The sequence below is a fragment of the Neodiprion lecontei genome, chromosome 2 (genome assembly GCF_021901455.1).
Source record: "Neodiprion lecontei isolate iyNeoLeco1 chromosome 2, iyNeoLeco1.1, whole genome shotgun sequence".
Lineage (NCBI taxonomy): Eukaryota > Metazoa > Arthropoda > Insecta > Hymenoptera > Diprionidae > Neodiprion > Neodiprion lecontei.
In genome coordinates this window covers 35,168,669-35,196,655 of record NC_060261.1, presented here as the reverse complement: position 1 = coordinate 35,196,655, position 27,987 = coordinate 35,168,669, and the positions used below count along the sequence as shown (strand labels likewise).

The 27,987-nt window shown below is 40.3% G+C and overlaps 2 protein-coding genes and 1 long non-coding RNA gene across 15 annotated transcripts; 1 reads left to right on the top strand and 2 right to left on the bottom strand.

Annotated features, from left to right (window-relative positions):
- Positions 1 to 217: 217 nt before the first annotated feature.
- On the bottom strand, positions 218 to 3,788 carry LOC107217723 (LIM domain-containing protein jub). The gene is made up of 6 exons (XM_015655364.2): positions 1,548 to 3,788; positions 1,382 to 1,472; positions 1,137 to 1,306; positions 946 to 1,008; positions 688 to 870; positions 218 to 601 (listed from the first exon to the last, which is right to left on the bottom strand). Exons 1-6 carry the CDS (start codon positions 3,315 to 3,317, stop codon positions 380 to 382), a joined length of 2,499 nt encoding a protein of 832 aa, XP_015510850.1. The 5' UTR covers positions 3,318 to 3,788; the 3' UTR covers positions 218 to 379.
- Positions 3,789 to 4,211: 423 nt separating this feature from the next.
- On the bottom strand, positions 4,212 to 27,851 carry LOC107217711 (piezo-type mechanosensitive ion channel component). Of its 13 annotated transcripts, XM_046730975.1 has the most exons (40): positions 27,642 to 27,851; positions 23,685 to 23,824; positions 20,500 to 20,715; positions 20,171 to 20,382; positions 19,662 to 20,090; positions 19,326 to 19,448; positions 18,490 to 18,601; positions 18,291 to 18,400; positions 17,957 to 18,223; positions 17,499 to 17,825; positions 17,267 to 17,412; positions 17,028 to 17,174; positions 16,828 to 16,946; positions 16,625 to 16,767; positions 16,381 to 16,557; positions 15,793 to 16,309; positions 15,617 to 15,712; positions 15,111 to 15,553; positions 14,631 to 15,033; positions 13,680 to 13,742; positions 13,218 to 13,360; positions 12,722 to 12,898; positions 12,022 to 12,294; positions 11,837 to 11,913; positions 11,341 to 11,430; positions 10,631 to 10,717; positions 9,577 to 9,850; positions 9,341 to 9,507; positions 8,985 to 9,146; positions 8,759 to 8,908; positions 8,490 to 8,637; positions 8,200 to 8,414; positions 7,954 to 8,112; positions 7,740 to 7,866; positions 6,473 to 6,879; positions 6,076 to 6,392; positions 5,734 to 5,968; positions 5,445 to 5,672; positions 5,230 to 5,350; positions 4,212 to 4,697 (listed from the first exon to the last, which is right to left on the bottom strand). In XM_046730975.1, exons 2-39 carry the CDS (start codon positions 23,746 to 23,748, stop codon positions 5,257 to 5,259), a joined length of 7,644 nt encoding a protein of 2,547 aa, XP_046586931.1. In that variant the 5' UTR covers positions 23,749 to 23,824; positions 27,642 to 27,851; the 3' UTR covers positions 4,212 to 4,697; positions 5,230 to 5,256. The 13 variants fall into 13 exon arrangements, with proteins under 13 accessions (XP_046586931.1, XP_046586928.1, XP_046586932.1 ...); XM_046730972.1 differs by having other exon boundaries at positions 4,212 to 5,350; XM_046730976.1 differs by having other exon boundaries at positions 4,212 to 5,350; positions 13,680 to 13,727.
- On the top strand, positions 16,674 to 19,065 carry LOC124292824. Its single transcript, XR_006902758.1, has 4 exons — positions 16,674 to 16,786; positions 17,447 to 17,619; positions 18,460 to 18,608; positions 18,858 to 19,065. It is a non-coding gene; the product is annotated as an uncharacterized LOC124292824 (long non-coding RNA).
- Positions 27,852 to 27,987: the final 136 nt, after the last annotated feature.

The window sequence follows — 27,987 nt, the reverse complement described above, 5'->3', positions numbered from 1 at the left end:
AAATATACTATGTATGTATGCATGTATGTATGTTCATAACCCGAGAGCCATGCAACAACAATCTGAGTCTATGAAATATTATACGTGTGACGATCAGAGTATTTCAAAGCCAGAATATCAACGATCTATCGCATCGAATAAACAACTTTGGCACATCGTAAAATCGCTGGCCAGCTCTCAGATGCATAAATAATTAAATATTACTTTATAATATATATATATATATATATATATGTATATGTATACTTGTCACTCGGTTTGGCTAGTGTAACTAGTAGTGTAGTTAGATTAGAAGTGATTATTTCACCCCCCTAAAGATTAAGATTGAAGTTCCGGATCAAAATGTTCTATGTGTTATATCTACCACAAGTGGAGGAATTTATCCCATAAATTGATAGCTTGCAGAAACTGGCTGAGGCGGTCTAGGCTGCGTATGCGAGAGCCGTTGTATATGACATGCTCGACACATGAGCCTTCCGTCTAGCGGGTAACACCTTTTGTCAGGCTCATCTGTTAATTGCATTCCGCAATCTTCGCACACATAACAATCAACGTGGAAATCTTTATCCATTGAAACGACACGTACTGTTTCTTCAGTACCCTGTAAAAAATTTTGATGAATTCATTAGAATAAGAAAAAAAATATTTAATTACGATATTGAAGCTGTAACATTTTCCAACAATTACTTCAACAGGTGTTATTCCTTTGCCGCAAGAAGCGCATTTTGGGGCAAACATTCTGTGATAATCATTGACACAGTAAATTTTATTGTCAACGTCAACAGTGAAAGGTACTCCATCGAGACATTCATTGCAGACACAGCACCTGAAGCACCCAGGATGATAGGACTTTCCCATGGCCTGAAGGATCTGTTAAAAATTTTAATAGTTTAGTGAATTCCAACAAGGATTGAATGATAATAGTGAAGCGACGTTTAATCCTACCATTTCCATGATTAGGTGCCCACAGATGGCACATTTCTCTGCAGTTTGCTGGAAACCAGAATACTGGAAATAAAATCAACACAGTATTAATAAGATAAAACTATTCTAACAATAAGCAAGTACTTATTAACAATAAGTAAGTACTTATTGTTAGTTCTCAACTAAATGGTAGACGCTTAACAGCTACGTACTAGATAGTCCTCTTCACAGTAAACACGCCCATGAACATTGTAGAATGCTTTGCCTCGTAGCGCTCTGCCACAAGAACAGCAAATAAAGCAATTGGTATGATAAAGATTACCCATAGCTTGGCACGCCTGACCAGCTCCTGTCACTTTCTCACCACATGTGTGACAAATTCCTGCGAAATGTAAAGTCAGAGTTATTTATTGCATTCTACACATAGCTGTTAATCAAACCTCATCACAAATCTCACCAAAGTACTCCCCCTCTTCTTCTTGTTTCTCCATTTCCTCCTCCAATTGTCTTGTAAGTTCTTCTATTTTCCTCTCTGCTTCTGTTGGACCCTGAGGAGTAATTTATTCAATTATCTTTTGTTAAACGCAATAGATCAAAGATAACAGTTTAGCTACAAAATTTACCGAAGGTCTAGGGGGTGTAACACTATATGGCAGTAACCCTTTTCCAGGAGCCAGTTTGATGGGTGGTGTGACTGACATTGGTGTCTCTGGTCTGGTATCTGCACCTTTTTGCAATTGTGGAACTCCACCACTCAAATACACAGGCCCTGCTACACCGCTGGTCACTCCTGGTGGCAGGCTCATAATTCTCGGTTTATGAATTGCTGTATCATCATTGACAGACTGAGACGCGCTTGTTACAGCAGGTTGTACTTGCCCTCTAACTGGTGACAATGGTATAGACTCGGGAGGTAGAGCGAATCTAGCATTTCCAAGAGCATTAGACATCATTTGAGAAGCAGGTTCAATTGGGGAGATTTGTGGGTGCGTAGGACTGGCTTTAGGTGAGCTTCGCATATCACTAGTTTGTCCACCAATCCTCAACTGATTATCAGATCTGTTTGTGCGGCCTGATGAATAAGATGGCGAGCTATTTCTAACGAGAAGATCGGCACGTTCAATTTGAGATCGATCCGTAGAGTGCCGACTTGTCATAGATGGATAAACAGGTGGTGAGTTCCTTGCTTGAAGATCCGATCGCTGATCAACACCTGGGAAATTTGACTGACTAAAAGATGTAGTAGATCGAGGATTTGTCTGATTCGGACTTGCTCGATAGTTTGGAGGAGTTTGATCGACAATGTTCTGAGATTGTCGATAGCTTTGCTGTATCACATCACTTTGTTCTCGATAAGGAGAGTGATGTGGTTCGGACAACAGACGAACAGGTGGCGATTCCCCCTGGTCTCTGCCAGCTAGGTGTTGGTTAGCCCTTGGTGAATGCTGCTCCGGGGAATAAGCATAAGTCCTGTTTCCCTGGAGATGGAGTTCAGACGGGGGAACATAGGCATTTTTTGAACCTTGCGAATCCATTGATGGAATGTAACGAACAGAAGAGGGATCTGGAATGGATCCTCGTTGATGACTAACCCCATTGTAACTTAGGCTACGACTCTGACTTCCCGAAGGTCTTTGGTGAGGTTGGCTGCTCATCTTTCCTGTCATGACAACATAATCACCTCCCTCCATGTTTGCCGGATGATAGAAGTTTAGAACCTGAGGACAAGATTTATTGTGCTGTTGCTGCTGCTGCCGTTGCTGATGATGATGGTGAGCCGATGAGTCAGAAAAGCTGCTTTGAACTTGATGAACCTCTTGGATATTTTCATACACAGGTGGAGCTTCGTATGGGGGCAGCTCCTTAGCTGGTGAGGATGCCGACTGATACCGAGATCCAGGCGGTACCTGGGGCTGCGCCTTGCGAAACGTCGCCTCGTAAGCATCGCCTGCAATGGATCCCCTGGGGCTGCTCCTTGGGCTGTGTCTAGACTCCACTGGGTGATAATATGGCAGATGAGAAGGAATCGTGTTCTGAGGGTAACAATCAACGTTCTCGTAAACAGGGGCCTGTTGACCCCTAGCCATTTGCTGCTGGTGATGGGTTCCGATTGACTCGACGGATTTCGGAGTCGCGAACCGCGACGCGGCGATGATATTCTCACGTTCATACATCTTGTAGTCAGGGGGTGGCTGCCTTGTCTCGGATACGCCTCCACCTTCGATGAAGCTCTCGATAGCCCCGACGGGACGCTGAAGCGGTGTCCTGTTAACGGGGACCTGACCCTCGGGCCGTGAACCCGAGACACGCCCGCCCGTACCTCCGGCACTTGGATCCTCTCCGACACGCAGGTTACTCATCTTCTCGACGTACGCGTCGACCGAATCAGACATCCTGGCGCGATGCTACTCCCGAGCGTCAACCTGTCACCCGTCAATTTCAGGCTAACTACCTAAGTAAACACGCCGACCGCGTATCACCTTGGATTGTCAACGACACAGTGCGACATCACTTCGCAGGAATCATTGACTGCGCATAAACACAAACAACCCCCGAATATTTGTCAGTTAGGAATTTAGTACGGACGAGTGATACACCCTTCCGAATCGACGTCGGAATCTAAACGATCTTCGTCGAATGTATTCTCAGAGGGAATTGGCGTGACGTGATGAAGGACCGAGTGACGACGGGACGACGATTTCGCCGGTGGTGGGGTTGGCGATAGCCTTTTATGTACGGAAATTAGATAACGACCACCTGCTAAAATCCACCGATATTTACTCCCGCCAGTTCTCTTGCCTGGGTTGACTCAAAACTGTGAAACATTTTTCCCCCACCTATCGTCCAAATCTAAGACAAGTTTTCACCCACTTGAACTTTGCTCATTATTGACTCAATTCGATTCGAGACCTACCGAGCTGCCTTCGAGAATTATTTGCCGTTGCGCTAGTTTTCAAATTCAAATATTTCTCTTCGAAGGAAGAGACATTCTATCGCTCTTGACTGAGCTGCGCGAAGATTTATCTCGCGTAGCTCTGACCGCCGACCAGTCAGCCGCAAACCAAGGTTCGTCAAGCACATTTCCTGTTCTCACGCATCGAAACTCAGTATTTGTGTACATATCACGTGCACACATATACCACATATTTTTACATTATATCATCTTGCGCTGGACCCTCGCTGAAAGAAATACAAACCGAGACATAAACGATACGGTTTTTCATAATTTGTAATGGCTTTTTATATTTCATGATGATACCTACAAATTATATGTATGTATGCGTGTATATTATATACCGTGTATATTTATATATCCTATTATTTACAAATGATACATAATTAACATTATATCGCTACGACGCGACGAGGTAAGCATAAAGGCGTAGTTACGGTACATACAATATGTTGCGGTAAAAAATAACCCGCACAAGGCACTGATAAAGTAAAATGGACACGTCATGACTGTAACATTTAGTGCGTGAGGAAAAATATTGATGATTTTACGCGGAAGCATATAGTTCCTAAATATTATGTATATAAATATTACAGAGCATGTGAGGGTAGGACATCGTAGTTCGGTAAAAAAAAAACAAAAAAAAAAACAGTAATATAAATGTATAAAACGAACCGACAGTATTACGATATTAATTATAAATAACACGTCACAGAACAACGTAACATGCTTATTTTAATATATTATATTATATTTTAAACTATATGTGTAGGAAAGCAGGAGTACATGTTGCGTCGCAATCGTTAGCCTCATCCCAGCACTGCGAAAAATAAAACAATTAAGCGTGCGCTTTTTCGGTAAAATTAAAGTCTTTGATATACGTGTATAGGTATGCCATGTAACCGACGCAACACAATGTAGAACGTTGTTACCTCACCGTAACGTTTCTAACACTGTAATTTTACGTTTTAAGTTTTGAAGAATTTTGCCTATCTAGAATTGCTTTTCGCATAACTGTAACTGATTTCAACAATTTTAGAAACTGTACAATTACTTATAGGTATAGAGTGACCATAAGGCTGTGAAAATAATTGCTGTATAGTAAAAAAATCTGGTAGCGCGCACGTGTAAACATTTTACGTACAATTAAAATGATAAAACGACCCAAAATATGACACTTCTCAAAAACTTAAAATTCCTGACAAAATCGTGGCCACTTCACAAGTATGGTACTGAACGATGTGCCTAGGAACAGCTTAGATACAGTGTGGTCGGTTTGCGAATTAGATTGCGCGGATTTATACTTGGGTTTCCCCATTCGTAATCTTTTATGCAGGTATATAATGACGAACAGTGGACGGAGCATCTCGTGATACACCTTAAGCAGCTCGCATAGCGCCGTCTTCACCTTCCTCTGCATTTCCGTCCTCATTGTCATCAGCTTGCTCGCCAGGCTCTGGAGGACGTGTCCATCTGGAACGTTAATTTTGACCTTGAGTCATTTGTTTTCTTTTGATAGAATAGTATATTTCGTAATTAAAAATAATACTGAGCACAATTCACTGACCTGATTAATGTCTCCGGCGATCTGTAGAGGAATATTAACTTTGCAAATAGATCCTCCTCTAGGCATAGTTCCCCACTTTCTCGCACCAAGTAAATATCCAGACAGAGACGCAGTATGCGATCAACATACGGAAGGTCTTCAAACATTATTTTAGGTGCCATTTCGCTTACGTTTCTTCTGAGCATCTGACTGACGAGAATGACGGCTGTTGTGTACAGGCCAAGGATTCTGAAGACAAAAAGATTGTACATATTTGGATGTCTTAAGCAATGGTGATGATGATTCCTACCCAACTCCAGAGATGAAACTGAGCTCCTTTGGGAATGCTTTGTCATTGAAGAGTAGCATCATGATATTTTTACAATCGTTTTCTGGAATCTTTTCGAGGTGTTTCGTGTATATAATATCAGTGCAGTCCTCGTTAACTATCCACCATTTTTGAGGAGCGCAGCAATTGAAGTTTCCCGACAGCATTAACGTTACATTTCGATACAAGTAATCGGTGTTGGTTTCATCTTCTAGAACTAAAATCAACCGGTTACAAGGTTACCATAAATTTTTTTCGAAAATCTCATGTTCTGTTTGGTACATTTCTTAAGGTTGGTAAACGAACAATTAAAAAACACTTCACCTATATCTGGAAAATTCATAAGCTGTGGCACAACATCCGTCAGTCTATTGGTGACTTTAAGGAACTTTGGAAAAGCGTAAGACAACGTGATGGTCTCTGAGGAAACGCTGCTTCCATCTGTAGTTTGGTTTTGCAATGTGAGCATCCTCAACAAAGCCAACCGCAGGCGATTTGGCTGCCCGTCAATCATGGCAGGTAGCTGTATATCGTGTGGTGTGGTCGCTATTTCGCTAGCATCTTTTACATCTGTTTTCCTGGCCACAGACCACTCAACGTGCACCGTGACTGTAAGCGATGAGTTAAGTTCTGCTTTGAGCCTAAAAAAACAGAACTCATAATTAGTGCCAAGTGAATATCAATAATACACAAAAAGCAAATACATCATCAAAATTAAAACCTGTCCAAATCAGGAGGTGAAATTGCCCATAGCCGCCTTGATGACGCACCCAACCTGACTGCTGCCACGTCTGAGTGAATATAGTTTTCAAGGAATGTTGTCGCACTGCGATCACTCGAATACTGATGCTGGAGCTCAGTGAATTCTGCATCACTATATGTAGTTATGGAACTATTCTGGGCAGACATGGCATAGATTGGTTCGTAGGAGCCGATGCGCAGTTTCATTGATACCTCATAGGGTATGTTCGACACTCCAACAGTGCCTCCAAGAGCAAACAGAAGTAGTGGGAACCAAATTATTCCAATCATGAGGAAGAGGGCTATCCCACCAGTCAAATATTTGCTCATTTGCTGCTTCTTGATACCTCGTGGTTGTGGAAAATCCGTTTCCACACCCCTCATACACTGGCAAAGGAATCGTTATTGGTTAAAATTGCGGAAAAGTAATTCTGGCTACTAATAATTTGAATGAATTAAAATTCTGGTATGACGAATTCTGAAACCATTCATGCATACATTTAAAAATTTGCTACTCCTTTCTTCACTTTTCTCTGTTTAAATGATCGATCAAATTTATTTTACCAAATAATGAATATTTCATAGAAACCTTCTTTGTCATTGTTTAGCATGATTCAGCTATTAGGATACTCTACATTGACATTTGTTATTATCAACGACAATATAAAATGATACAATAGCTTTACAGTCCAATCCCGTATAATGTTAGCATATTAGCATATTATATAAAATGTAAGTATACAAAATCCCAGGGAAACCTAAATCAGATCTACACAACAGGCATGGTTGTAAGCATTCTGTGTGCCAATGTATTTTCATATGTTAGATGAGTGGTTATAAAGAGATGTAAGATTTGAGCGAAAAATAATATTTGGGTATAATTAAACTTTCGTATTGCCTGCCTGCTGTGACTTAACATTGGTAGCGCAACTGAATATGTCATTTGAAATTAATGCTTTGGTGATAAGCTTGTATAGACACGTAGAGCAGGGGCAAAAGTAAAACTTGAGATTCATACTATGGGTACAATACTTATTGAATGTAATATATCCAATGATCAGAGCAGAGCTACAGGCATTACAGTGAACAGGATAATTACCTTTACCTGTAAATTGAAAGGATGACGTCTGAAATATGTCAATAACTAAAAAAAGTCTGCAAGATTCTGGTGGATGACTTGTGAAAAATATCGAATTATTATAGACACCAAAACACCACATTTCTAATTTAAACACGTAAGATCTTACCTTAAGTTGGTAAATGCTAGCAAAAATATCTTCCATCTTAAACCAATCCATGATGGTCATTGATGTATCAGTCCAGATCCAGTCCATGACAGCTCGTAATTCAAAAAGAAATGGAACTATCATAAATCTGCCAAATAAAGTATGGGGTCAATCACTGAATAGAAAGCAAGAAGTATCCAAATTGTTTTTATACAGCATTCGATTCCTTACTTACAGTTTGAAGAGACAATAATTGACGATGCTGTACTTTTTACATAAAAAGTTTCCAAGTATGCGAGTAGGATAGCCAAGACGCAGTTGATATGCTGCTAGTAGCAGGTAGAAACATTTCACCATATACCAAATTTGTGGTGGTAGCTTTTCGTTGAATTGCCTGTACATCATAAGTAGAATGGTAAGCAGATGATTAGAACACGTTTAGTACCCGTAGTTTAATATTTTTAAAACGCATGAAAAGTACCTCTCAGTGACACTTGGCAATATGAAGAACATCCATATGTGAATGCCTACAACTAGACAGTACTGGAAAATCAATTTTCCAAGAATGTATTTCCGTAAAAAGAGCGCTCGGTCAATTACAATAAGTGCAAATTGTAGTAGCAGCATTAGCAGGAATGGCATCGGCACTCTGTTTTCAGATAGATATGCTGTTACTCCACCATCTCCTTGTTGAGTCTAAAATTTAAAAATCCTGAAATTAACGGCCCTGAGTAACAGAATTTTATGCTGTTCTTAAATCTTTACACATACTCCGAATGCTGAAAATCCAAAGATAATCAAGAGAAAGTTGAAGAAATCACAGAAGAACATGTATGCATATACATTGGTCTTCTCTTTCCCATCAGCGTTCAGTATGTTCTCGAAATATACCTTCATTGGTTCCAAGTACTTCTTGGCACTGTAAATTGCAAAATGGTTGAAATATAGTATAATAATTGCTATTTACGAACCAAAAGTATTGTGTATCTTTCGAAATGAAGACCTTTATTGTCTTTCAGCAGTTCATTTGAAAAACTTACGTCATGCCAATTGCAGTGGTTAAATTTTCATCACATGGATCAATTTCTTCTGTACGGATAATGAGAGTTCTATCATTATCCCCAGCTACCAAGGAAAGATCTCTGTCATCTCCTGATCTTCTCAAACTTTCTCTACGTATCTGATTATTGCTAAAACACACACTTGACGTTAGTATCATGATTATGAATGTAGAAAGAGGAAGCAGTAATAGAGAAAATATCGTACTCTTCGATTAAAACATCCTCTGTTCGGACGACAGATTGTTCTCCTTGTCCTCTATCACCCACAGTTGGCGTCTGAGTCCTGTCTGCCATCAGATGAGAGGGAATCACTTTTCGTGGCTTTGGCATTGAAGTGTTCCATTGGCCCAAAGATTTCAGCATCAGTCTATCCAAAATAAAATTTTTAAAAATTTATAATTAGTTCAAAAACACTAAGACCAGTACAGCCGTATATGTATATACTCATGATAAGAAGTTTTTTGAATGTCATGTTTTCATGTCTTTTATTCCTTGTATTCTCTAGCAGATTCAGATGTTTAAACCCAAGCACTATTCACGAAGAAGTCAATCTGAACCTACCTGTGAAAGAAGACGATGAGCAGTATCAGCAAGTCCCATAGTGCATAGTTTGATTTTCGCTCGATGCCTATTATTCTTGGAGTAAAGAAGGGCTTATTGGAGGGGGGTAAACCCTGGTTCCATGGGAGAACCGTGAATTGAAATACACATTTTATGATCACGACAATCTGAAAGACAATTGAAAATATAATTGAAATTAACGTGCAATGAGGTGAGGAAAAAATCTTAAAACTCACCTCAGTGTAGGCAATCAGAGTGACCCAGAAGGTTTTTGAGGGCCTTGGTATTGTAAGGGTTCCCCAGAGAAATACCATTAATGGCAGTGGTAAAGATAGAATGGAAGCATTCTTAATCTGATGAAGGAAGACCATGAAGTAGCACATCAGGTTAGAGTGAGCTAATATCACAAACCACATTGAAGCCAATAGTTGGATTATCGGTGGTTGATCCTTTTCAGATAATTCTGCCTGACCTTCATCTGGATGCGATACAGTTTGGGATTCGATGGAACTGTGAAATTATGGATTAAATTACTACACAACATGGTCATAGAAATTCATGGGATGGGATACTCTAATAGATCAACACAGATTGTTTTCTACTGAATTTCATTTGCGATTTCCAGATAAATTATGTAATATTAACAGTCTGTATTGTTCCATGAGTCAACAATGAACACACATTTAAAGCTCGGCCAAGGAGCCAGATTTTGAAATCAGCAGTTGATTTAATGATTGACATGTTATGAAAATATTTTAACCGATAATGATTATGTAAAGTGCATTCTACAAAGTACGGTATTTACAAATTTCACTCACAAGTATACCGCAATTTATTTTAGGATTTTACAACATTACTTTTTGAAAGCAAAAGTATTCTAAACAAAATCAGCAAGTATGTGGTGTTAAAATTTCACGGGAAATGCCATTTGCAAAGTTCCCACTTTAACATCGCGCCTATTCTGATAGTATATTCTTTTATACCATGACACATCGAACAAATGCTCGAGATTTTATTAAAATCATTGGGTGAGACCTTGCATGGTTTACTTGTCAGGAAGTGGACAAATATATAGATATTTACAGAAAGAAAAAACTACTCAATAGGTTTTGGTACAGCCAGAACCTTTTTGGAATCATGCATTTATTTTTGGAACGATATGCAAAAGAGTTGCATATATCATGTTTAATTCATTATGATTTGTATAGGTGCAATATATATGAAGAATTGCATGCAGGGAGGCGTGTGGAGTGCAATGCAATGCCAAATGTCTGCCTGAATTATTTGTACCTGGAGGAGGAGGAAGACATATCCAATCCTCGCTCCAAACTAGGCGCCAGGATACGAATGTGCGGCACCGTCAGCGAGCTCTCTTTCCTGGTACAGACAATACCACTATCGTTCTACTTTTTATCTTCACTGAGTCAGCTAGATTCAATCCCCCATAAATGCATTGAAATATATCAGGATTTACAGATCTCTCTTCATTTTTACTCATCAGCTTTTGTGATAGCTATTCTAAACTAAAGTTATTCTACCAAAGTAATCACAGTGGTGTAGAATTAAAAAATGATAAAAGATCTCAAGTTTTACACCACATGCATTTCATTCTCTACCCATAAAGTAGCAATGATTGCTGATATGAACATAGGACGTGACAAGTGTTTTCACGCTATTGGTAAAATTACAATGTATTTATTACACTAATCTGCCCCAAACTTTGATTGCCACTGGAAATTACAATCATATTTTTTATAATGTTGAATAGAGTAAGAGTACACTAAAATTAGTCAGTATGTTCCAGGAAATAGCTTGTTAAACAACACAGCAATGGCTATTACTGCTACCAAAAACTAATACCCCATTTCGGATTATTACTGAAGCAAGTTGTATGATTATATTAGCACTCAAGAGCACTCACTACAATATATCAGTTATCTGCGCATATGTTGAGCTACATTCCATCGAAAGCTACAAGCATGCATAACTAAAGCTCCTACCTATCTTCGAGGCTACGAGGTTGACCCTCAGGTCGGCTGCCCTCTTCAGATGTTTCATCAGTGTTGTTGCCGATCGTCGATGTCGAAGATCTGTCGGAGCGAGCACATTTATCTACCAGCTGTTAGCCTAAGGGGCGTGGATCAAGCAACAGCTACAGTATTGTACAGCCATCGCGTGATTACATTCTCACTTCATTCCCTAATTTTGCAACACTATGCGATAGAGGTAGAACAAACAGACTTTGAATTTTAGCAAGTCACGTGGTAATGATAAAATTAGTTTCTGTTTCAACTGTTCACAATTTTGTTCGTGTCTATACTGATGTATTTATACTGTACTGTAATTACTGTTTGCAACTGTAATGGTAATTCATGGGTGGATCTTTTACATTATCTACGTTTGTTTATTTGAATATTTGTATAAAATATCCATACAAGCTACTAGGATGCTAGACTACTGACCTACCAGGCTACGAGACAACGATTAGATACTTACGCTTGTTGGGTTTTAGTTATTGGTTGCCATATTTGACTGATTCCCAAACGTGTACCGGTTCTGAAGTCAGGTTTTTGCTGGAAACGTCGACAAGAACTGTAGCTTGTGAAAGATGGTCGGCTGAATTATTCAAATAATAAAAGATGGAGACAAAAACGTTGCCTGGAAATGTGCAACGTACAAACCTTTAAGTTCTTTTTTTCTTCAGTCAAAACCTTTCGTATGTATCGATAGTCCTGTGAGTAAATATTCAAGTGTTTTGTCATGGACACAATGGCACTGTTGATAAACGCCCAGACAAACTTGAAGTATGTGGCAAGCGAAATTTTCTTCTTCTCTTCTACATTCTCATCTTCGTCATCTGAGGGAATAGAAGTCCTTGTAAGATCATCCGCCCTCATTTCCCTCTCTACTGCCTCCTGGTCTGCCGAATCTATACCTCCAGCATCATCCCGATGCTGTAAAATATAAAACTGAATTAATATAAAGAAAACATTTCAAATTTGAACCAGTAGAGATTGTTAATGCAAGTAGAAGTAAATTATTGCTAGCGTGGCTGAAAAAAAGAAACTAATTACGAAAGAATAACAAATTTTTGTGTGTTCAATTAGTTCACTACGATTCTTTGATGATAGCAGCATCATACTCTGAGCCTTGCGTGTAATGTACTTACCAGCAAGTACTTTCAATGCATACGCGTTTCCGGTAGAGCAAAGAATCACAGTGTTAAGCGAACCTTGAGTATCAGCGATAGTAATTGTAGTGAAAAGAAGAAAGTGACGTGGAGGAGATGGAGAAAGATAGTGAGAGAAAATGAAACATGAAGCATGACATAGGCTGGGAATGATTATATAATGTCATGCAGGTTTTTGAAGGGAGTCTCACGTCAACAGGTGCGGCAGTATCTGTTTCAGAGCGAGCACTGAGATAGGACATTGATGATTTCTTGCGAGTCATCGGTTCACTGCGTCGTCGAATTTGCAGAGCATCTTGAGGTGTTCCCCCGTGCAAGGCGACGTGCGTTGCTATCTCTATATCTGTCTTTAAAACAGTGTTCACCAACTGCAAGCACCATGACTCGTTCAATCACTTGTATCATCTTCCAGCCGAAATTAAAATCTTTTTTTACTTCTTTACTTGAAACCCATGAAATAAAGCCCTAGGGACATGCTGCGGTATCGCTAATAAAATGCGAGAGTGATACACGAATTTCTGGCTCACTGACAGACGAAGACTACCCTTTATCTCCAGAGCCTAATATTGAATGACCTGCTCTTCATAGCATTCCAAACATTATCAAATCATACTGAATGTCATTCCCAAGGTACATTTTTTGAACGACAACAGTCGTACCAACGTTAGGTAGAGTAAGCAAACTCACCTCTGAAATGGTCATTCTGCGACCAGGTGGGTCTCGCTTTCGTTGTTTTCCTTGCTCCTTCTTATCTTCGTCATCGGCAACTAATTCACTGACGTCGTCATCATCCATATCGTCAAACATGTAGTAGTCACCGGACCTAACGGCTACATTGCCATGGAAAGAAATACAATTCGGTTAACACTGTTATTCCATGCTGTGCACCATAGAGTAGAGCATGCAATTTGTACATATTTACAACAGAATCTTGTACATTGGAAAGAATTTACTTATGAGTATGCTTCCTTAGCTGTGGATATATTGATGGTCACACTTTTCAGAAAATCTGACAATAATCTGACTCAGTTTGTACACAAATTATATTGGAGTACTGGATGGTTGATGGAACATCGTAGAGTGGGCTGGAAGTGGAGCTGGGATAGGATCTAGTAAAAAATTAATAGTAAGCAGATAAATAGAATTTACCCTCTCTGTTAGTCGTTGGAGGACGACGTCTGTACAATGGTCGCGATCCTGGATAGAGTAAATCTGATAAAAACACATAAATTAAATAATATCTGTCAAAGCTGAAAAAAAATCATAAATTTATTTACACAAATAAAACAGGTTGGCGGCATAAGAATCTATATAAAATACAAAAGTTCAAGTGCTGTAAAATTCTTAAAAGAAATTTATGCTTCCTGGACTCAGTTAAGGTAAAAGGAGGGTAAAAGGGGTTGAAGGTGCCACGAATAAAAACATACATTCAATTCTACTATATGTGCTGCATATAAGCCCTTATGTACAGGAGCCACCAGCTGCAGGCAACATATGATCTGTTTATAAGGTTACAGGTATGATGTGAGTGCGGGGATCGTGACGTCGTTGAGATGATGGACTGCCTGGGGGTGTGAAGATTTAACCAAGGTGGTCCAACAAAGCTGGACTGACGACGATGTCTTGTAGTCGACGCTTGCTGATCGGCACGAGTTTGGTCATAAGGCGGGGGTGAGAATACGGGAAAACTTTCCTCAGGGGATGGGCCACGAGGATTGAGTTCACTGCTAGGAGGAGAACCAAAGGAAATACGAGTCGGTTCGAGGTAACCCTCCAATGAGACAGTCATTATAGCAGAGTTTGGGGTGGGCGCCTGCAATAGAGATGCAGCCCTTGGTGTTAGCGGAGCTGGTTCATCTTCATCAATCGGGGTCTGATAGCCCTGAGGTGGTGTATGCCCTGACGATACACAAGAACTTGCACTCGGCGAGCGTGCCAAGGGTGCAGTCCCGTCTTGGGTACGCAGGAAATAGAGATCAGTAATGAAAGGTTACGATTGCTATCAATTATTATACAAAACAGGGTAGAGCTTGACTAATTGATTAATAATAGGAGGAATCAGATTTTTAGAGCAAATATAAAAATGAAGCCAAGACTCACCAGCGCGATGCGAAACTGGATCTTTGTAAACGGGGCCCATTATTTTCTTTTGACTCGCTTTGATCTTGTCCATTTTGAATTTAAGTTTTTCTAATATTGTTTTTTCCATTGACTCTTGTTTTTCTATTCTCTTCTGGTGCAACTCTTCAAGGAGTTCGGCACCTCGAGAAGCTAAGATACTCATTGCTTTGGTCTCATCTACGATATGGAAGAAGTAATAGCTCTTAAACAGGCGCTTTTGCATTATCAGAAATGCAAAGCACAATGCATCCCAAACCATTCCAATATCCTCCCTTGGTACTTGACATTTGTCCTCTCCATTAGCTCCAGGTACGTTACTCTTAAATTTCTTCAGGCATGCAATACCCAGAAGTTGAACAAGCCAACAGGCAGATTTCTCGATCTAGTGCAATGAAATACTAGATGTGTAACCACTTCAACAAATGTATAAATGATAATATAGGTAAATACTGGACCGACCTCGTTCATGTATACACATCCAATCCCTTGTAACATTGTCTTTAGCATGATGACTGTGATGTTATAACCAATCAAAACGTTCCACCATTTCAGGATAGTTCTTATCGGACGAAGATAGAAATCACTACCTTGCCAAAGGAACATAAATGCTCCAACCAGGTATCCTAACGAGAAGAGATTGGTTCTGTTGGTACCAGCTAAGAACATGATGGACAGTGATATCCAGAGCAAGCTGGAGAGTACTCCTCGCTTAATGACGTCTAGCCATGTATGAGCGTGTGACACAAAATCCCCTACAGGATTAATAAAATGTGGCTTCTCCATATCCATATACACGCTGTAATTATGACCAGCAGAATATTCTTCACCAGTTTCTTTTTGCGACGCCTCGATATAAAAGACCAGTCGTTGACGAGTGATCATGAGAAGGAGGAAAAAGTCACCTAAAACAGTATCATGTGACGTTTGAATATATTCATAACGAACTGGAATATTCGTTAACTTACAAAGAAGTTTTTTCGGATTAGGTGGAAAGTCTGGGTCTGGAAAGAACATCCACTCCTGTAAATCACGAAGAAACTCTGATTCATGCCACGGATAATCTGTAAATAGAGCGTACTTTTAAATTTCTACAAGTATTGGGTACCTCCAAAACTATACTGTAATTTAGAGAAACACTCACAAATGCAGAGCCAAGGTGGTGGAGCAACCACAATGAAATATTGTATGGGTATGATCAGAATACCAAAGCACTGAAAAATCGGCCATAATTTTGACAACGTGGGTCTGCGGCAGCAGTACAAAAACCCTAGCCAAACTGCGTAGAGTACGGAATAAAAGTCAAGTCTGGTGCTGATAAGAGCAATTATTGCTATAAAACAGAATTCAAGGCCAAATTTATAAAAACCGTAGTTGAACAAAAACTTCAGGCACTCAATAATTCCCATATCTGCGTCTTTCCTTGTGATACTTGGGAACATGATCATTGGAGTTTTCAAAGAGAGGCCTCTCATCTGCCTATAGAACATTTGTCGCACTAAAATGATTCCTCGAAACGTAGTTACAGTTATTATGCCAATGTATCCCTTCAAGAGTATAGGCAGCCTGTTTGGTAGCTCTTTCCTCATTCCTATCCATTCTGCAATATTATAGATTGTTTCATTCGAAGGAAGTGGCGAGTCATTACCAGATCCATTGTTCTGTGGAAACAATACAAATTGTTATTTTCACGTAATTAACAATTCAGAAGATATAGGGTAGTCTTACTTACTGTACAATTCCTATCATAGCTGTTATGGCTGATGTATTCTATTTGATAGAGCATTTTAATGACCATCAGAACTGCTATAGTCGCAGTCATTACCTTGATTGCAGCTATTTGTATGCTCTGTCGAAGATTTATCGCTATGACTATTGTGAGGACAAACAGGAAGTGAATTGCACATACCTGCCAAAGATACAGAGTTTCATTATTGTAATAACCGCAGCAGTACATTGAGCGAAACAAAACTTACATCACTGACACAGAGCAGCATCATTGAAGAAAATATAATTTTCTCCATGTGAATTTCCAAGAATAACCAGCCGTGGTTGTAGAAATTGTGCAAGCGCTTCAGAGCTTGTTGAAGAAGTGCCTTTTTCTCCATCTTTGACATTCCTGTAATTTCCAACTTTGCGTTAGTATCACCTCTATTGAAAGTAACAAAGTTATACATACGTTTCAGCTGCTTTAGTGTGTACATTGATCTTGGTATCTGTTCTACATCAGCAGCAGCTGAGGTCTCTGCTTGAGGTTCATCTATCTGATTTTGGCTGATGTCTGGCCCTACCGCAGGCCTGTAATAAATTGAAATTAATTTAATTTGACAAAAAAAAAATCAATACTCCACATATTTATCGATGAATGTTTTTATATACCTCATTTTTTCAATATCCGTTACGTTCAAAAAGTCTTGGTGAAAATAGTGCATCTGCACGACGGTGATTATGACAAAAAACGTAGGGGTTAGTAGACGTACAAAAAGGTCCTTTGTCTCATATGTTTCTAAGCCTATGTCCTTCTGTCTGGAAAAGAAATATACAGCATATCTTACTTGCACCTAATACACAGAACAACATAAATTTGTTGAATAATTTTCAATCTGTAATCTACTTACAAGTCTTTGTCAACCTTTATATATGTCCAATAATCATCAAATTTGTGAAACTGGTAGGTATAGACAAGAATGAGCATAATGACGGAGTATGCAATAACAGTGATCCAAAATCCATACATCATTCGTCTCCAAGCAAACCATGATATCTAAAAATCATAGTAACGTTTATGAATTGCTTAGTTCAGGTGAAAATTCTAAATGCCCGTGCATCCATAAGAGATAAAATTTTTACCTGGAAAGTGATGACGAAGACGAGGAATAACGACATGTAGATGATTCTAAACACAGTCATGCGTTCACCGGTTATACCACTGGTGAATAACATGATAGCGACAACAGCAATCCAAAATTTCGTGAGTATCCGTTGAATTAATGATCCAACATTTTTCATAAATTTACTTCTTATCTCTGGCATCTCTTGTTGCATCGCTGTTGTTGCTGTCGAGACAGATACATGAAGAGGAGCTACCATGTCTCGTAACGCAGACGATCGACGTTGTTGCTTTCGTTCCACCATGTATTGTCTCATTGTTATCCAAAACATAGTCGTATAAACGCACTGTGAATAAATTCATTATATGAAGTAGTAAAATTTTTCTCAATTGCATGAGAACTAGCATACCATGTCAAACATAAGCTGTCTCACTCTAGAACCGCATTGTAATTTTTAATGAAAAAATTAAATATCACCTTTACAAGGAGATGCCAACTATGCAATTCATCAGTTTTAGTAAATCCAATCTGCGAGAGTTCAACATCATAAATCATATCTGGTAGCTCATCCTTAGTTAGGTTCAAATTAAATACGAATTGCGTGATTAGTAGCAAAGTTGCATATATGACGATGAAAGGAGAGCACTTCATCATCCATGATCGCTTGTTTGGCACCATCCATAATATTATTGCCCACAATAGCAGAACAAATGTTGTCCAACTGTGATATGTTATACTCCATGCCTGAAATATGGATAAATCTATGAGTTATCATTATGCTAATGAATGATATCACTTTTTTCGCACTGACCATCATGACGATATTTGTAGCCAAATACGATGACTGAATGATAAGTTGAAATATTGCATAGAATGCCATAATAATTTGTTCAAACACTCCAGGCTGCTCTTCTGTGGCCCCTGCAAGTGAAGGAGTGTCAAAAAACATAATATTTTCGGTTGTTAATATTATACCACAGAAGTTTAAAATCGATCATCGCAGTGCTTACCTTCACTCATCGACTGCATTTGAATACTGTCATCGTGATGCCCGTCTTGAACAATGACGCTACCCGTTGAATCTTGAAGAAGTCCAGCCCGTCCAGAACCAAACCGCATCAGCTTTGGGGTAAATCTCGATTAGAAAGATTTGATTTGGTAGTTTATTCCAATGTCTAACTACAAGAGGTAACATTCAGAATTGATTGAAAAAAGTGAAGCTTGTTTCATGTTCCGTTATAAAAACGTGGTTATATATATGTAAGTACGATTATTGTTGAAACCACTACATGCATGCTTGAACCAAGCAAATCAAGCATTTTTGAAACATGGTAAAAATGTATGTACATATGCTGGTATCGTATTTTCTTGTTCCCAGGCACCAAATTAACGGAAAGGAGATAGATTCGAGATTAGAACATGAGTATTATATAGTTGACAAGCTAGGCACATTAAGAAGACAGCAATTCTAGCGACAGCTTGATACGTACGGGTGTATTCTCGTCAGGCTGTGATGTCAAGGCTTGGTTGAACTCCTAAAACACGGCAAACTAAACGTAGCAACATCCAAAATCATATTAAACGTAGCAAAACTGAAAAATTACCGCAGGTACATGGCAAATAAAAATATATTCAATGCCTAAATACATGTACAGAGAAAAAAGCCTGAAAGATATTAACGTAGGAAATGGTTGCCTCTCTCGTAGTTGAAAGTAGATTTGTATTCAATGGCGTGAGTTCAAAACGGAACACATATATTAACAAACATCGACAATGTGCGAGGCTAAAGTAAATTAATATGAAATTATTAAATCCATGCATGGCGATTGGAGGCTTTTCCTCTTACACGAGCCTTCCGTCGTGCTGATTGCCATCTTTGCGAGGGTGTTCTGCGTCTCGCCGACACATGGCGTGACAAAGGTGTGTCTAAGTTCTCCAATTTTCCACCAAATCGTGTCGATCTTTTTTCCTGCAAAGCTTTGTTAGTATAAGCAGCCGTGGCGCACAGAACCTCGTCCCCAATTAGTTATTCTTTCATGACAATAGTGCGTTTCAGAAATTTCATTAGATGCTAACAATGAGGCAGATTCTTATAAATTCCAAACAAACAAAGTTCCCGAACACTTAAGACTAGATTCAAGTATTAACTCACGTAATTCCGAAAATGAGGTAAGAAACTTACAGGTTTTTGAATGAGGAATTGCGACTGTAGTGCAAGAATGTAGTACAGCCATATGAGCCTCACTGGTTCGGTGAAGCTTACCCAGTCATCAGCTGCGACATCAACTTCTCTTGAATTGGTGCAATTGCTTGTATAGACAGGTACAAGACCAAGATAACGGGCCCAAGGACTATCTGCTGGTAGCTGTGACTGAGGCCACGGAGTTTGATACGTCAGTATTACGACCACATGTATAAGAGCAAGTACCATTACAAGCTTGCAGACTATTGCAAAGCCTCGCCTCAACTCCGTGTTGCAAGCCCACAACGTTCCAGCTCCAAGGAAGACAAGAAAATATAGTCCTCCTTCCACGGATGGCTGTAGAGTGCCAACACAGCACAATGAAAAAAGAACCATATAGGTACCCATAGTACCCAAGAAATCAATCACCTGAGAAAAGAAAGATTCAAATTATTGAACCAGCGATTTCGTTTCACCTCTGCATACTTTAGAGATCATTTTCATATTACCTTCTGTGACGGAGGTGCCGATTCTTTGGTGCTGAACCGATCGTCATCTTCTTGTTGTCTCTCATGAGTCAACCTCCGACAAAATACATAGAGGAGGACAATGGAGGGTAAGGAGACGAGCTCTGGACTGAGCCAGTAAAAAACCATCCATGTTGTAGCACTGTCAAGTCTTACAAGACCGAAGTGTCTTAAGATTGTCTCTAAGAATTCGCCTGAAAGAGGGTCATGATTGCGGGTTCAATTATGAATATTATTAAGGATATTATCACAATCGAGGTAAAAAATCGAAGTGTTGTCATACATGATTGTAAATTCTTCATAGTACGTACAATCTTTCAGGAAGTGCCCATAGGGTTGTAGGGCCAACAGCACAAATTGAAACGTGATTTGTATGACGGCTGTTAGGAAACACAGACCCATTGCGATGATTAAGTAACGACCGGTGTGTCCATTCATCGTTTTGCTGGATGGTATCGGCACCATGGGCAAATACAACATCAGAGCCAAGTAGATGACAGATAGTCCCGTAGGCCTCCATACCGCACCTGTATAATTATACAAAATTGATGCATATAAAATTACAAATAACCATACATCATACTGCGTTCAAATCAATCATTTATCTTAACATTGATTTGGTTGGATTTATAGGTATCACATGTAATGTACCCCTAATGGATGGCAACCAAACATGCTTTAGTGAACGATGGGTGGTAGCTACATCCGGCGAATTCACCGCATATGCAAGAGTCGAGCACTATACAGAGTTCGTAAATTGAACGAATTGATTGATACAAGAAAGTGGCGAGATTTTTTAATCACTGGTTTTAATAGCGGAGGGGTTCGTTTCGGTCTAAGAAAATCGTTACATATGGTGTCCATTTCGTTGGGCTTTACTTAGAAAGAGCTTTCGTCAGTGAAAATATGCTAGTGGCGGGGGGGCTCAGTTGGAATTCCAAGTTTAAATATAACCGGAAAAGCTCTAACTGCAAGCGTACAAATCCTGTGCCTGCTTTCGCTCCGAAGAAAACGAAGCTGCGCTTTGACGTCATATCTCGATGAACCGATCTTCGGGTCGAAACATGAAACACCATATCCAATCTATTTGCAAATGCTCATTGTTACGTACCATAAAGCGATCATTTTAGTTACTACCCGGTCATGACTATGTAATACTTCACGGCTGCGTACAAATATGGGACGTTAAAGATCGTGAAAGAATTTTCTGAGGTCATACACAGCTGTCCAAGTAATCATGCAAGAAGTCGTGCACGGTGATTCGGAGTGTGCGATAGTTTGTTCCGGCATCGCACGAACGCGATTGCGTCACGGTTAAGAATTAGGAGCGTCTCGGTCCCGCTCTACTCATCGGCGCGACGCTCCTTTCCGGGGAGAAGGAAAACGGCCGCAAGTTTGACATATTGTAAACTGCACCTAATCGCGCACATTTCCTGCTCGGTTTCAGTAATGTTGGTTCAGTACTTACAGGTACAAAATACCAATGTACTACCAGCAACGAGCAGAAGAAGCACAGCCCCGTTTATCTCGTCTGGCTCTGCACGCGAAAGCCGCGAGGGTACGAGGTCACTTTTACTTTTTATACCTGCGTCCCTGCACCTCCACACCTCGTAGCGTGTGCCTACTTATTCTAATTACTGTCAAGTGCCAGGTGAGTCGCACCTTGTACAGGTTGGGTTGGAAAAAGTCGGCGCAGCGAAGCGACAAAGATACAAGTTCAGCTTCGTAGGCATTGTAGCAAGTGTATAGTGTACTGTGTGTTCTGCAACAATATTATCACTGCGGTTCATTTCTTTCGAAAGGATAATACTAGTTTCGGTTTTTTAAGAACACGCGATATGCACAATGTTTCAACCCAGCTGTCGTGCGTGTAGATTAAAAAATTCTAAATCACTGCAGCGCATTTTTTTTTTTCTTAATGACGTAGCGTTATTTGAACATTGCACTTGTTATCTAAGCTTGAAGAAGAAGAAAGAGAAGAAAAACAAGAAGTAGAAGAAGTAAAGGAAAAAACATAGAGTTTGGGAGATACCAACCTGAGTAAATCCGCGTGTACCCACGTGTTTGACGTGCATACCCAATGCACATATTCGTGATACACACGCATACCCATATCTGTACTTATATATAGTACGCTATAACAAGAAGTAGGTTTGTCATACGTGAGAGAGTGTGGCCTAAATTTTAAACGAAAGGTCAGAGCGCTTGGGATTCGACCCATGACCCGTAACACCCCTGAAAACCTCAAGAACACGCTAGTCTATATGGTAGAATTTGAATCACGCAAAAGGGCATTCTACCGCCGCTCTTTTTCACCCACAAATGTACCTGTCCGTCCCTACTTTTTTACCCTCTATCAGCAGGTTCCATCGAGCTTGTTAATTCGACCCAACAATGTAACATTTTTAAAGTACAGGTCTAAGGAAAGGGAGCAACGGCACGGAAGCGGGGAAGAGCGAAGTGTCGGATTACACAGAGAATTGAGGCGTGCTCCGATGTATAATGATTGTGTACAGTATAAACAAATGGCCATACCGCATCGAGTACCACATAGCTGCACCTAAAGCTACGCCTATGTTTATACAACCTGGTGTCAACCGTCGAAATCTGACCGGTAGAGGGAGAGCTGGGGAGAGGTCACGGGGTCAAGGAGGTCGCGAGTCGGTTAATTATATATCTCGGTCGGGTCTAATTGCGTTATCTGTTGTTCCATTCGCACTCGGCGTCCGTCGGTTTGTATAACTTCTGCAAAAGCCGCGAATAACGGTACTACACGCGGGAATTGTTATCAGAAAGTATTGTTGGACTGCCACCGCGCGTGTATCCGGAACTGGTGAGTCGAGTTTACGTCATAAATAATAACCCACAGGGTTTATTTTTGTAACGTAGAAGGTGATATCACCGTGTTACTCCGGCCAGCTGGTTGGCTGTGCCGCACATTCTTATAGTTTCTCTTTTAATTGATTTTTTCGCAAATTCTTTACTACAATGTGTATATCTACCTTTACAACCGATCACAATGCGTGTTTATAATAGTAACAGGTATATAATTTCGTACTTCAGGTTGTTCTAGCGTTAAATTTTATACGAAAACGACTACCGACGACCTGTACGTATACCTATACGAGCATACAGATGAGAGAAGCTCGTAAATGAGAACTCGTTTCCAGCTATATCAAATGCCTTGTAAAGGATTCTATCAAAATACGCAGCCTTGACTTTTCGCTCATGATTTTCAATCCACTGTTCTGCGTAAGTTAACTCGTTCCCGTCTGAAACACCTTTTCCCGTAAATCGTACAGTGACAATGAAGACTGTACACTTTTAAAGTCATAAAATATAAAATTCCTACCTTAGTCAGATTAATAAATCACAGGATGCGTCAAAGTTCTGAAGGTGAACGAAATTGTTTTTAAATCAAAAAAAAAAATCAATCCAACAACTCATATGTTATTCGGACTATCAATCTGGGGAATTCGATCTTGTGCAAACTTACAAAGGGTGAGGATGACCGGAAGGACGACCCGAAGGAGGACGACGTTCAGCCAATACTTTCCCATGTCGATTTTCCCGGCGTCGCGCGGTGCAGCCTTTCCCTGTCAATGCTCTCCTGCTGTCGCTGCTACCCCTGCTGACCTGAAGACAATCATGCGAAATTGCGTATTTGAGTCACTCGAGATATAGGTGGGTTATTCGCCCCAACTCTCCGTAAATTCCCATGTTCTTACAACACGTACTGCACTTACGTACAGTGACCCAAAAACATTCTGAGACGATTTGAAGCTTTCCGCTTATACGTCCGACGTTAGTTCGGAGTTTAGTCAGTTGCATATGGGCTTAAAAGCAAATGACTCTAATTTCGAGAAGCTTTTCGTCGGGCCATTATATGTGTAAGCAATGTGGGACCCAAACGTAGGAAATAAGCGAGTGATGGAACGTACAAAGATAATAGTTTGCGAAGTCATTGTCATTTTACACTCGAACACGTTGCCAATCCTATATGGCGGTAACATATTCATTCTCTCATGCTGGTTTAATTATTTAATTTTTCAATGCTGCACACATATACATATATACCTATTCAACAAAGCTCTCGAGAATATTACAAAATTGATGTTTGAAAATATTTAAACATATTGGAAAAATTGTGAACTGCAGATCAAAGAATACTAGGGTCAGAACGACTTTTTTATATTTCGGTGAAATATCTACTAGCAAGAAAATGCAAAGTAAATAGTGCGTTAAAAGTTTTGATAAGAATCATAATTTTTCTTATCTTCGCTTATATTACGTTTTTATCGTACTCGTTCATAACATTCGTCCGGACGCACGGAACTCTAAAAAATATCGATCGGTCGTTGAATTTATAACTGCAACCAGCAGCATTACTGCAACACTACTGCACAGTAATAAAACTTGATATTCTTAAAATTTTCAAAAAGAAAACTACGACGTTTTTTAATCTTTAAATCCAAACAAATGATTAAACGGTTTCCCTGTTACCTCCAATCCTACAAGCGATATATCAGCTTGTAGTACTCTCTGTGTACATTGTACACACGATATAAAGTTGCAATTGAACGACTCGATGCCATTATAGATAGAAGCGCGACCGACGGATAACCGATGCGTACTAGTTAACGGCGAAAACGACCAGTATATTTATACATGAACACATAATTTACGATAAAACACCCTGCCGTGTCTATCATCAACCTAATCGTTACATACATCGCGTTTCGCGGTCTCGTAATTAATTACGTGTGTATACACGCGTAGTTCCTGCGTACACGATCGGCGGTGATAAAATTCCGGCTCGTTTGGAAATCCGCCAATCTCCCAGGTGGGTGCAGCGGAACCAAGGTGCTTTTTTTTTTTTATCATTCCTCCGATGCAGACAGGGGATGCCCCCTCCATCAGGGACGCGGGGTTTCCCCCGTTGACCACTTGTCCGTACAACGGACGAAGGAGAGTGAGTCGGTGCTGCAGAGACACGAAAGAAAACTAGGCCACGTCGATGGTCCGAAATTCTTTCCCCTCAACGACGGGCCTGCAGGTGTGCGTTCCGCTCTCTCGGGGTCGATTCAGGCGAACCGCGGGAGGCGGAAGGCAAGGGAGGCGGAAGGCAAGGGAGGCGGCCACTTTTCTCATCCGTCTCCTTTCGTGATTTCGAAATTAATCGGAGTGCGCCGCGGCGACCGATAACGAACCAGCTATCCCTCGACCGATAACCCGATAACGGTCACGTATTTGACGGGCCTTCTTCTGTTATCCTGGTAAATAATTTCTACTACCACGAATTTTCACAGAAATTGAAACATTTCGTATTATTTCGTATAAATTTGTAAATATGCATAGTTTTTCGTAAATAATTGTTAATTGTCGATAAAAATTGTAGCATATTGTAGATTTTTTACTGAAAAACTGTAACTAACTACTGTTTACTGAAACTATGCATATTTGTAATTTGTTACGAAACGTCCCAATCCCTCTCTAAATTCCTGAAAATACCTACAAGAAATCATCTTCACCAGGGTAACCCGGCCGTTCGATTCTCCATTTTCCTACATCCTTTTACACGAGAAGAGACGGATGGATCGAATTTGGCGTAGTTATGTCGGCAAATCAAATTCTGAATTCTCAAGGAATAAGTAATTCACGTCGTCCTTGTACAGTATCAAACACATGTTTGCGCGTGATTCGAGTCCCTTTACCGATACGGTCTCTGTTCGCTGACAGGATTTTGCGGCAGTGAATGGGGTTGCTGTCCGCAGTAACATGTGCGTGTAACACGCGACCCGTGACACGCACCTTACAATTAGTACGTTCTTGCACTGACGGGTTCGTAATTAGGAGAATTATTGCACACACCCTGCCGTCCTCGTACTTGTACGATTTTCCCGCCCGTGTCCTTCGTCGCAATTGCCGTATCAGCTTGCAGACGAGTATTTCTCCTACCTACATAAAGATTTATCATTCATACACATGTTCAGACATGAGTCATGTTCGTGGATACAAATCCCTAGCTTCTTAGAACTCGATAAGATTTTACGGATTACACCTCGAACGCGAACCACTGTTCAAATACTGTAAAGAGGCGGGAGAAGTGTTACAGTATATGGAAGCGGCTTTCAATTGCGGTCGGTGACCCGCATCTTCTTTCCCGAAACTTTATTGGAACCCTACATGTAAGTATGTAATACGTACGATAGGTGTACACCCTTATCGGTCTTACACGTATTTGTGTAGAGAAAGGACTTTAATGCCTTGAATGAACGTGTTGTAGGTTTATGCCTCATAAAGGCTGATAATGTCAATCCGGTATATTCTCCGATCTGGGTTATAGGCGGATACAGTACTGTCGAATAATGACTCCCGCTTTTCCACCATCCGAGCAATCCAGAATTCCGTTGTCCGAAAGAGAATGCAGACATTGACTGTTCTTAAATTGGATTTTACGTATATGGAGGTTTACCGATCAGGCTGACATCTACCTATAATCGGCTATCAGTTCACTTGACGAGCGGTCAAGGAATTTACTTGTAATCATTGAAAACCGATCGACTTTTTATTTTTCGAATAAATCGTTGGCGATATTATCTCAGCCAAACGCTGCTTTAAATTTCATAACTCAAACAATAGCCATGATGTTCAACAGATGTTATTCACCGCGATTTTAATGATTCTATTCGATCCGGGCGGGTAATTGATTCGAAATTTTTTCTCACAGCGGCTCCGAAGCTTCTACAAAGCTCACGTTGTATGAATAAAATTCCGTTACGTACAACGGGAATCTCGTAAATAATAAGATAACACGGATTATTCACAGCTGACAATGAGATATTTACATGTACGTTGCAGGCTCCGTAACGAATATACGGGGTATAAAGCTGCTGGAGAGATCACAGGGAAAATAAAACGCTCTCAATTACAGCGCTATCGCTATCAGAAGTCCGGCTAATTTCACGCTGCAGATGTCGGAGGAAGTTACGAGGTCTAGTTTCGGATCGTGAGGTTAGACCCGAATATTTTCCACATTTGAATAATTCGATAAACCAGAGTTCCGCTTAGCTGTTAAACCCCCAAAAAATAAAAAACAATTTCCGAGAAGAAGAGAGGAGTGGAAAGCGTATAGTCGGCCGATAAGACTTTACACGTATAGATCCGTCAGCTGGAGGGTAAAGATTGGCGAGGTAGTTGGGGAGCCATCCCTACCTTACTTGTCAATAAGAAGCCCTTCGCGATAGGAGAGTTACGTTCCATCCTTCGTTCATTCTTTATACATCACTTCGTTTCTGTTTTTTCCATTCCGCCGGCATCGAGTGAAGCCGGGGCCGAATGACACGCGATATCGCGACCGCGAACTTTAGTATAAAATATCTCGAATAATAAGCTACTGATACAGGATGTGAGATGTGTAATCTAACACCGAAGCGAAATAAGGAACACCTACTCCACTTCGCCGGGGATCAAAGCGTCATCGCCGAGCATGCATATGCTCGGCCTATCCTCTTCTTCTTCGAGGTTAAAAATCCGCCGAAAACCGCACGTTCACCGTTCCTCCTCCTCAAGCGCGTACACTTAGAACAGCTTCGCTTTGTGTCAAAAAACGAATCTCCCACGCACATACGCACATCCGCGGTATTGCACGGCGACTGATCGCCAAACGTCAAGGGAGCGAGCGACGAGGCAACGACGCACGCTGAATCCGCATCCGAGATCCTCGTAACGCCATCTGTAATCAGCTGTGCTAACTGCCCGTTGACACTTGTTGCGTATTTACATCTTATTTGATAAGT